Source organism: Aquila chrysaetos, chromosome Z (assembly GCF_900496995.4).
Source record: "Aquila chrysaetos chrysaetos chromosome Z, bAquChr1.4, whole genome shotgun sequence".
In the NCBI taxonomy this organism is placed as follows: domain Eukaryota; kingdom Metazoa; phylum Chordata; class Aves; order Accipitriformes; family Accipitridae; genus Aquila; species Aquila chrysaetos.
The window spans coordinates 74,990,384-75,001,883 of record NC_044030.1 but is presented as its reverse complement, the minus strand read 5'-3'; the positions used below and the strand labels follow the sequence as shown (position 1 = coordinate 75,001,883).

Genomic DNA, 11,500 nt, shown 5'->3' with positions numbered 1-11,500 from the left:
CCGCCGCTTCCTGGCGCGCCGGGGCCCCCTGCGGGCGGGCGGCTGCCGGGGGCCCGCGGCCACCCCTCTGCCTCCCGGGCCGGGGTGGTGATGGGGGGGGACGCGGCTTCTGCCCGCCGGGGGTCTCGCCCGCTTTTGCCTTCGCCCAAGCGCTGCGTGCGACCGGCAGCCGGAGTTCGCAGCTTCCTTGCCCGTGCCGTTCGTTTTGAAATCGGGGGTAAGCCGCCGTCTTCCGAGGTCCCCGAAGCGGGAAGGGTGTTTGTCGGTCCCTGTCCTGGATGTGGTGGTCATTTGGGGGACGGAGAAGCACGTCCAGGCGTGGTGCCGAGGTTTCTCAGGCAGGCGGGCAGGCAAGCGCGGGCTGTTCCTGGCTCGCCCTGCAGCTGAGCGGAGGTGCGACGTCCTCAGCGCTTCCCAAGCGCGGGAGGCGGGGGCGAGGCAGGGGATTTTCTTTGGGAGCTGACCCGCTGGACGGACTTTTTGGGAGAGGGCATCGACTCGGGCCGGGAACTTGCCAAACTCGGCCCACGGAACCGCGCCGCCCGGTCGGTTCCCACGCACGGCTCCCGCCCCGGCAGGCGGAACAGGACGGAGGCGAGCAGCAGGGACGAAGCCGGCGTGAGTACCGCGGCGCCGTGGGGGCGGCCGGAGGCGGGGGGGGGGGGGGGGGGGGGGGCCGCCCGCCCTCAGCACCCGGGAGAGCTCCGCCGCTGCACCGCGCATGCCCCGGCCCCGCCGGCGCGGATATAACCGCGGCGCGGCGCGGCATCGGTGCCAGCCGCTCGGACCCGCCGGGCCGGAGAGACTCCGTCCCCGCTCCGACAGCCCGCCCGCCGAAGAGGCTGCCCGCTGCTGCTGACTCGGGGGTCTGGGGAAAGGCTCCCGCGGACCCGTCGCCCTCCCTAGCATGGGATGGGCGAACCCTGCGAGCGCGGTGCCTGCTCGCCAGCCGCCGGCATGAAGGAAGGAACGGACTGGGAGTCCTGGGACGCGCCGCTGGGTTTCCTGGAGGGCGCCCAGATGGGCAACAGGAGCAACGTGTCCTTCCTGCAGCTCTTCAAGAACATCAACCTGGAGCGAGCCGATGGGATGCAGGGGGACAGCTCCGACGTGGTGCGGATTGTCATCTCCCTCGTGTACTCGGTGGTGTGCGCCCTGGGGCTCGTGGGCAACCTGCTTGTGCTCTACCTGATGAAAAGCAAACAAGGCTGGAGAAAGTCCTCCATCAACCTCTTTGTGACCAGCCTGGCAGTGACTGACTTCCAGTTTGTGCTGACCTTGCCATTCTGGGCAGTGGAGAACGCACTGGACTTCAACTGGCTATTCGGCAAGGCAATGTGTAAGATTGTCTCATATGTGACAGCCATGAATATGTATGCCAGTGTCTTCTTTCTCACTGCTATGAGCGTGGCTCGATACCGCTCTGTGGCTTCCGCCTTGAAGAATCAGCGGCGACGTGACCCACTGCGTGGCTGCTGCTCCGCCAAGTGGCTTTGTGCACTCATCTGGCTGTCAGCTATCCTGGCTTCCCTGCCTCACGCCATTTTTTCCACCACCGCCACCGTCTTTGATGATGTGCTCTGCCTCGTCAAGTTCCCCGAGGGCCGAGGCAGCAATGCCCAGTTCTGGCTGGGTCTGTACCACATCCAGAAGGTGCTGCTGGGCTTCGTGGTGCCGCTGGCCGTCATCAGCCTCTGCTACTTGCTCCTGGTACGTTTCATCAGTGACAGGCACGTTGGCAGCACCTGCAGCGGTCCCAGCACCAAGCGCCGCTCCAAAGTGACTAAGTCAGTGTCCATTGTGGTGCTGTCATTCTTCTTGTGCTGGCTGCCTAACCAAGCGCTCACAACGTGGGGCATCCTCATCAAACTCAACGTGGTGCACTTCAGTACTGAGTACTTCCTCTCCCAATTGTACCTCTTCCCCATCAGCGTGTGCCTGGCACACTCCAACAGCTGCCTCAATCCCATCCTCTACTGCCTCATGCGCAGGGAGTTTCGCAAGGCACTGAAGAGCCTCCTCTGGCGGATCACCTCACCTTCCCTCACCACCATGCGCCCTTTCACCGACACCACCAAGCCCGAGCAGGAGGAGCAGGCCCTGAACGCCCTGGTGCCTGTCCACCCCGTCACTGCTTCTTCCCCTGCTGCAGCCATCCAGCCGGAGGTCGCCTACTACCCCCCCTGGGGTGGTGATGTACAGCAGCCGCTATGACCTGCTGCCTGCTAGCTCCATGGAGCAGCGCTGCTGAGATGGGAAGGGGGCTCTGGGGGGGTGGGACTGTGGGGTTTGTGCAAGATGTGGCCCTGGGATATGGAATGCCTGGTAGGGACAAGGGGAGGAGGGATAGGTAAAGGAGGGCTTCTGTGTGAGAGATGCTCTTTTGGGGCTGTGTCTGCTCTCAGAAGCTTGTTGATTGAAATTGTTGTCTTGAAAATGTCCACCAGACTGGAGGAATAGGAGGAGGCAGTGGTGGTGCATTGGGGATTGGGGTGTCTCTAGGAGATGATTTTTAGTGCTTGTACCTGCTCTGGGGAAGAGGAACTGGGGAGCGTGATGGGACTCCATCTAGGGAAGATGCAGGATGTTCAGGGCACCATAGGGAGGAGAGGGGCTGGATGGGGTGGAGCAAGGCTGGGAGGCCTCAGCTGTGTCCCCCCAACCTGGAGGCTCAAGCAGCAAGGGGCCAGCAGCCCTCCCACCCCTGCGTGTGTGTTTGTGGCAGGAGGAGGGATCTGGGCTGCTTTGTCACTGCTGTGTGGCATTGTAAAGGATGCCAACCTGGCTGTGGTCACTTCTCCCCGGGCTCCAGGGAGGGCACAGGGATCAGGCAGCCTATGTCCTATTTCATACCTGCCCTGATGGGAACAGCCAGGACAAGTGGGTACAAGGTTCCTGCTTGTTCAGGCTTGGCCCCTTTCTCCTCTTTTAGGGACCCAGGAAGGAGAGGGGACAAGGAGCACTGTTGCTCTCCTCCCAATCTGTGCAGGATCTGCTTTTCCAGCTCACCCCAACCCCTCTGCTGCTGCCAGGATACAGAGCAACCCAGACAGCCAAGGAGAAAGCCAAGGACAGGACTTGCAGCTTCATGGAGAGGTGATGCTTTGCCTGGGTTTGGAGGGGAGGGTGTGAGCCCCCTGACATCTTGTTCCCCAGCCTCTCCCCAGGCTGCTGCGGGGGGGGAACTCACAGCCCCAGACTGTGTGTGGCAAGGCAGCCATCTCTCCAAGGGGACTGAGGCTGCAGGCTTTGTTCATGCTGTGCTTCAGACTGTTTGTATGTCACTCCAGGAAATCAGCACAACCATAAATAGAAAAGGGAAAAAGAAACAAATCATGGACACTTCAAGCTGCTTGCTCTGGGATACTTTTGGGTTCAGCTAAAACCAAGCACAAAGGTTTTTGTTCTGCTAAATTGTTTGTTAAGGGTCTGCACTGATACTTGCCAGTGTTTTCAATTAACACCAGTTCAATTCCTCTGGTGTGAGCAGCCCTAGAGCCTGCAGTTCAGTGCTCTCACACCCTGGAGAAGGGCAGGGACAATGCCTGTCCCAGCCTGTGTACCAGAGAAACATCTGGGAAATAAATTTATGTTGATCTGAAATGAACTCTTAAGGGCATGAAAAAAGTGTAATTTTAAGCTGAGAAACTTTTTATGGTAAGGCTATATATTTACATTTTAAAATATTTTTTTAAATTATGAGAAAATGAAAAGATCAAAATTTTTCTTTTAAAAGACAGGGAAAATGCAACAGTTCTGTTTTTGTTGCCAAAACACAAGTTCATTAATCCCCAATACTGCATATGGGATTAATATATACATACAGTATTCAAAACCCCTCGCTATTTCTAGCCCCTTCCCCTGCAGCCTAACTCCAACATCTGCCCAACTCTGCTAAAAAAGCATTTCTGCAGAGGGTTCTTTGGCACCTCTAAGTATTGATGTGGATCAAACTTGCTATTTCTGTCCAGAGAAAACTGCAGTGCCGTTAGTGGCAATTATGCTTTGCAGACTCTGTTAGGCTTACTGTACATGTTGGTAACTCCTGTTGTAAAATTCAGGCTTGGTCTGGAAGTAGCTGATTCTGGTACTTGCAAGGAGAAGCTGTTGTTCTATTTTTTCAAGGCAGAAAAGACTTCCACTACTGTCTTGCGTGCTTGCTAACTGGGAAGATAACAGGTGCCTGGCGAAGAACAGCAGAAGTGAGCTGGCAGCTGATGGACATACTTATACAGATGCAAAGACTCTGAAGAAATCAGATATATCCACAGAGAACTTGAGCATCTAAGTACTGTACAACAAGTTCCTAAGTCCTGACATGGCTGCCAGTTGAAGTCTGTAGGTACTTAAAAGGTTTTTCTAGTAAAATTTTTTGTGCCTATAAGTCTGCTCCTGAGCATGCCTAAATCTGCCTAAGTCTGTAGCATTTATCTCTGTGCTTCATGGGGATCTCTCAGTCAGCACTGGCCACAGTGTGTATCCTAAGCAAGGGAGGCAGCTCTGCATCCCAACACAGAACACCCTGTGCCAGGCCACACTACGTTAGGAGGGGATGTAAACTTAACTCATTACCCCCATCCCTTTGTATCTATGTCTAGATATGCTTCTCCTGTCCCACCTTCAATGCATGTGCAGGTTATACTCCTTCCTATTCCCTTTTGAAACATTAAATAAGTGGGCAGAGCTTTTGCCCACAGCCTAGGAGATGCAGCTTCCCCCCCTTCCACATCCCTGATGAATGACTGAATCTCTGGGCTACTCTGTGAATGTGCTCAAATCCTCTGGCTTGAAACAGTTCCCTGTTGCATGAGGTGCTCACCATTGCTGAATCATAAAGGGAAAGCAAGCCCTCGAACGCTACTTTGCAGCATAGGGTGTGAGACCCAAAGATGAAGTGCCAAGATTTTTTTCCTTGTAAATACAGAAGAGAAATTGGATACAGGTCTGAATTCTAGGCCTCCCCTTTCTGAGAACAATAATTAACTTGTTCCCAGGTCCTGGTTCAACTGAAGTTTCAGTTTGCCATGCAAGAGCCTGAGAGCTTTCTAGACCCCTAAGTCTAGCAGCCTAATGTGTCAAAGCATTTGCAAGAAATGCATTTGGGTCTCACATGTTCTGGGAAAAAGTCCTAATGCCTATGCTAGCAGATGAAGCAAGCTACACTGTTGTGTGAAAAAAGGATACCATGAACACTTAACTCTAGAATTCAGAGAGATCTAACCGTGTCTCTGTAGGCCGGGAGAAAATACCTAAATTAAGAAGAGGGGATGAATCTCAAAGCCAGACTCTTTTTAATGTTTGCTTTTGAACAGCATTGTTTCTTGCTTGGCTTGCTGGAATTTTAATACCTATCCCGATGCTTAAATGTTCTTATGCATTACATAAAAAGCTATCCAGGTGTCTAAAGCATAAATGTGAATTTTAGTAGATAGCAAACTGCCTAAATGACATCCTCTGCGGTGCTCAGCATGACAAAACCCATGTGCTTTTGTGGATGTCAATGTAGACATAATTTATGCCAGCAAAACACCACAGTAAAATAGATGATATATAGAACAACCTATAGTTAGCCCAGAATACTAGCAAGATACCATGCTCAGAGGAAGCCCCAGGTATCTGATCACTAAAGACATAAAAAACATACATTTGGCAAATCATCCAAGCAGGAAAATACCTTGGGTGTGTAGGGACTAGACTATGGACTTAAAGGGCAGCTCTCTTCTAAGCCACTGATCCACCAGGTGTAGATCATGAATATGCTGTTCGAAGAGGCACAACCCATCCATAATTGGCCAAATGTTGGTTTAGGCCAGACCGGCAGTTCAGGCTGTGTGGGTGAGTGGGTCCAGCATGGCCAAAGAGCACTGCTCTAGCTGTGCATGAGCAGAGAGAAATTTCACTTCATGTGTGCTATGAGACCCAACTATCAGTGTGTGAAATCTGGGCTCTGTGTTGCATGGACAGGGGCATCAGCCAGAGCATTGCAAGGAAGGGGCAGTTGCTCTGAGTGTGCACACAGCATAAGGCATGTAGCTTGAGCAGATCTTTCCAGCTCCAGCATTGAGAGTACACATTAACAACAATAAATCCTACTGGGTATCTGGGGCTTTCCTAAGTAATCAGTATAGCCTGCTTCAAAACCACTCCTGTCTCCTCCAAATGTTCATGTCTTCATTTGTAACAATCACCTTTTCATGGACTAAAATAAACACAGCTGAAAGATACAAAACAATACTTAAGAGTTCTTTAAGAGATTTTTGTGACGGGTCTCCTCCTGTTAGAGATTCCTGGTGGGCTGCTGGTAGAGGCCACATTGCTACAGAATGATAGGGACTTGAAGGTGCAGGCTGACATCTAGTGACAAACTGAAAGAACCTTTAAAGCCCAGATATTCTCATTAGGCACTGACTTTGATTGCCTAAGGACTTTTATGTATCTCTCCCCCCAATAACTAACCAAGCTCTTAATGTAATAACAAACTCCAATTGCATTTCCAGGTTTCCCTTTGAAATGCCTCTTCGGTAGAAATATTGCTTCACTTTCTCTTTGAGTTATTCTGGCACTCACTTTAGCAGTAAAAAAAAAAAATCCAGGCTCCTTCATTCCCATTCACGACTGTCTGCTTTGAAACTTGATTATTCAATTGAGTGCCTGTGCAGAAGCTCTGATCTAATCGGTATCCCTGAGCTTGAGCAGGCATAGGTATGGGTGCAGTGCAGCTCAAGGATATGAGATTGGGAGCTTGGATCTCCGGTTTTTAGGGAGGGTTATTTCTCTCCTGCTTCAAAAGAGAATTCTGATTAATCCGTTCAGAGGGGGGTATTGAAAATATCTTTTATCATGATTAAGCAGGAATAAGACTCTCCTCTGGGTAGATCCTCAGCATCAGTCAGTGCAGTGGCAGTTGAGACAAAGTATGCAAGAAAAGGCTGGGAAACCAGTTAACTCATTCCTTTGCTAAGGTGTAGCTGGTAACACGTCTTAGATATATTCCTTAGTTGCAGGGAGTTGTTTTCCTTAGAACTGTCTCTTTCAAATCCATATGCATTTGCAGATATGTGCAGGTTTCTCAGCCTATGTTCGCACATAGCCTCAGAGTCCTTCCCAAAATCTTAACTGTAAAATAAAGACTCACAGGATGGCTGAGCAAATTGGACCAAAAACACAGCTGGAGACAGAAACAATTTATTTACTTGTGCAAGTTTTTTGAAACCTTGACCTACCTGCTTGGGGAGGACTGGCAGACTATTCAGTGTGGGATATAACTAAATAAAGGTAGCTCACTCAGATAACAACTCTCTCCCTCACTCATCCATTCCTTGGAACAATGAGATACTATTTCTCCAAGGACCAGTGTTTTTCCTTGCACAGACCAACTGAATGAGTACACTCATTGCACAATGATCAAATTAACTATTCAACACTGACTTCTGGCATCATTGTTCAATGAACCTTTCCACTTTTGTTCAGAAGTCATGTCTAATCTCATGCTGGATAAAACTGGAATCTTGTGGAAAAAATGACTTCTCTGTCTTTGTGAAAAAGTCTCTCATCAGTTTAGACAAGAAATCTGAAAATCAAATACCTTCAATTTTCTTTTCAGGCCAAATACTAAAACTGAGATAATAAAGTTGTTCTCAATTCATAGCTACCAACAATTAGCCTGGATGGGGAAATGATGATTAGATGATGGGGAAATCACATCTGACTAAGCTGGTAACCTTTGATTAGACAACTGCCTTGGCAGATGTGGGGAGAGCACTGGATGTTGTTTATCTTGACTTAAATAAGGCTTTTGATGCTCTCTTCCATGACATCCCCATAGACAAACTGATAAAGTATGGACTAGATAAGTGGGCGTGAGCTGGATTGAAACTGACTGAATTGCCAGGCTTAAAGGATTGTGATTAACAGCACAAAGTCCAGCTGGAAGGCAGTGACTGGCAGTGTGCTCCACAGGTCAATACTGGGGCCAGTCCTGTTCAACATCTTCATTAATGAGCTGGATGATGGGACAGAGTGCACCCTCAGCAGGTTCGCACTGGGAGGAGTGGCTGATACACCAGAGGGTTGTGCCACCACTGAGAGGGACCTCGACAGGCTGGAGAAATGGGCTGACAGCAACCCCAGGCAGTTCAACAAAGGGAAATGCAAAGTCCTGCACCTGGGGGCAGATAACCCCCAGCACTGCTACAGCCTGGGGGCCGATTGACTGGAAAGCAGCTTTGCAGAGAAGGACCTGGGGATCCAGGTGGAACACCTGAACATGAGCCAGCAACGTGCCCTTGCAGCAAAGGCAGCCAACAGCATCCTGGGCTCCATTAGGTAGAGCACTGCTAGCAGCTCAAGGGAGGAGATCCTTCCCCTCTGCTTAGCCTGGTGAGGCCACATCTGGGATGCTGTGTCCAGTTCTGGGCTCCCCAGTACAAGAGAGAGGTGAACTTACTGGAGAGGCTCCAGTATGATGGAGCGTTTGGAGCATCTGCCATGCACGGAGAGGCTGACAGAGTGGGGTTGTTCAGCCTGGAGCTGAGAAGGCTCAGAGAGATCTTATCAATGTGTGGAAATACCTGATGGGAGTGGGGGGCTTAAAGAAGATAGAACCAGACTCTTCTCAGTGTTGTCCAGGGAATGGACAAGAGGCAATAGGCACAAACTGAAATTCAATAAATTCCATTTAAACATAAGAAAAAAACACCCTTTTTTATAAGTGTGGTCAAGCAGTGGAACAGGTTGCCCAGAGAGGTTGTGGAGTCTCCATCTTTGGAGATGCTCAGAATCTGGCTCGACACAGCTTTAGTGACTTTGTGCTGAGCAAGGGGCTTGAACTAGGTCATCTCCGGAGGCACCCTCAACTATTCTGTGCTTCTGTGTGATTCTGTGATGGCAAATAAATAGCTATGAATACATCTTTGTTCCAATACAGTCGAATTAGCATGTCTGTTTTGCTTGACATTTATTCTGAAAAACCTCTAAAAATTTTATGCCTTCAGATCATCTCCTACTGTGTATTTCAAATAATCTGTTACATGTTTATGGTCATAAACAGATTTCAAAAATGTTTTTACTGCTTTTTATTTCTGTTGAAACAGCTGAGGGGGCTCAGAGAAAATATATTCTTCCTCTTGCCCATCAAAAGGCATTTCCTGCTGAACTTCAGTCCCTTATTCATAGGCAAATCCAGTGATGCATATACAGGTAGCCAGCTACCCATGAACTCCTGAACTGAAGGTAAGAGGGATCCTACAGCACTGTATTAAATAACTGCTCAACCTGTACAGCCAATCACATATAGTGAAAAGAAGAATCTAGTTTGGATTTCAGATTTGGGATTACATTTTCAGAGACGCAGACTGAAATCTTTGATTTTGAGCACACTTGATACAAAGTCATGCCAAGTAAAATATAAAAAAAAACCCCAACCACCTGTTCAGAAAAGAACAACACCCTTTGATAAGGTGCTATCTCTCTCTCAGAGATAACCATAGTTCTAACAGCCGTTTTATTGCCATGTTTTGCAATGTTATGGCACTCTAACAATATTTGGGATATATTTCCTAAAGGTCTACTTATTGGGACTGGGTATTATGTTGGGATTGCAGCACATATTAAAGAAACAAGTACGCAAAATCCCTGGAATCTGGTAACTGGCAAATTGCATTGCAAGATGGCATTTATTTTATCCAAAAAAGAAAAAAAAAAAAAAGGAACCAGATCTGAATGTTGAAAACCAAAACAAATCAATTGAGATACATTTGCACTTATATGGTGATCTGCCAGCCATGCAACTCCAGGCTAGTGCTCCCAGTCTTTAACAAAAGGCATCTCTGCCAGAACCTTTTTCTTTCCCTTACGACACTCGTTAGACCCCACAGTTCTCCTATTTTCCCCTCTCCTCTTCAGCACCTATTGAGCAGAGAGGCCCTGAAAACAGAGGTCTCAAAGACCCTGGTCTGCCTGTTGTCCTCTCCATGTGCTGCAAGCACTGTCCCTGTCTCCTGGTGCACCTTCCCTGTTGGGACCCAATGCAAAAAAATTCATCTGCCAAACGAATGGGGGATGTCTGCGCTACAGGATTGACTCTTGGCATTAGCACTGAAGGTTTCGAAGGCCAGATTCTACCATGAGTTTGATGCTAGGCACATCCTCGGTGGGCTCCTACCACCACGTGTCCATATGGCAGTGTCTTCATTGGCATTACACAGCTGGGTTACAGCTAGTAAGTAACAAGCAACTTTCCTGTGTTGTCTAGGCACAAAAAAAAAAGAGAACTGAACTGCAGCACTGCATCACTATAAGGAAACTTCAGAGTAAGATGAAACCCAGAGGGACAGGACTGAGGTTAGAAAGCGATGCAAGGAAAAGCAGCTCCTACGCTCTGGAGAAGTTGCTATAATGTCCTTGTACACTGGGGGGCAACCAAGCAGCGAGCCTTCAGGGAGGACAGTACTTGATCCTTAGAACGACAGCAGCCCCATTCCCCCTCCTCCTTGGAGCAGACATACCCTTTGATAATTATCCCTTCAAAAAGCATGTCCGTTTTTTAGAGCAGGTCACAGATCCCTCTCATTGAAAATAACAGGCAGGATCTGCCTATCTCAGTCTACTGTGCAATCCAGAGTGGAAAGCACTGAATTTTGTTTTCCCACTACTGCAAGCATTTACCTGGATCAACACAAGGCAATACTCTCTGGTTTGATGTCTCTCTACATGATGTGAAGTCATTATCTTTAATACACAGGTAAAATATTAATACATGGGGAGGTAAATAGTTCAGTTCCAAGACGAAACTTCAGAAAATACAGCTGATAACACACCTTGCATAACTAAAGAAGCAATGTATGAAACTGAATACACCATAGAAGGCAACAGAATGACAAATTGCTTTCCACAGTTCAGTCTTGGGCAAGTGGCCCCAAACATTTGCTGCTTAAATAAACGAAGAAGGAGCAGTTAGGGAAAAAGAAGTGAATGCTGGAAACTTAGAGGGAAAAGTTTTGTTTTATAGATCATTTTTTATAGCTTTATCATGCCAAAAATAATTTGAAGACATTTTACAGCAGACACTTCCACCCTTTTCCTCCATGAAGCGATCCCTCTACCATTCAGAAATATCATATGTCATCATTGCCACATCTCCTTCTTACACCATTCTCCCTATCTTTTGACATGCTCCAGGGACTTGTACCAATTCCTGAGCACCAATGCTAAAGCTGTGAGTTCTGCCAAGGCAGAGACATTTATGATTCATCCTGACTTGTGTAGTTTATCTGGAAGAAAAGCATCTCCCACAAACCACCTGACTCACTGGAAGTCAAAGAAACTTAATGAGATCACTGTGAAAGACAGAATGAACATTGGAAAAAAAACCCCAATCGTGATGTTACTACTACTGCAAGTCCTCCAAACAAGAACCCAAACTTCCTTGAATGGTTTGCTTGCATGACATGCCTGCTTAAATGGGAGTACGTGTCAGGCATCCATAAGAGAAAGAAAAAGG

General features: G+C 48.5%; 1 protein-coding gene across 1 annotated transcript; it reads left to right on the top strand.

Annotated features, from left to right (window-relative positions):
• The first annotated feature begins 777 nt into the window (after positions 1–777).
• RXFP3 (relaxin family peptide receptor 3) lies at positions 778–2,331 on the top strand. Its single transcript, XM_030005579.2, is given in 2 exon segments — positions 778–2,178; positions 2,180–2,331. Coding segments are annotated over 2 exon segments (1,338 nt in total). The 5' UTR covers positions 778–912; the 3' UTR covers positions 2,252–2,331.
• Positions 2,332–11,500: the final 9,169 nt, after the last annotated feature.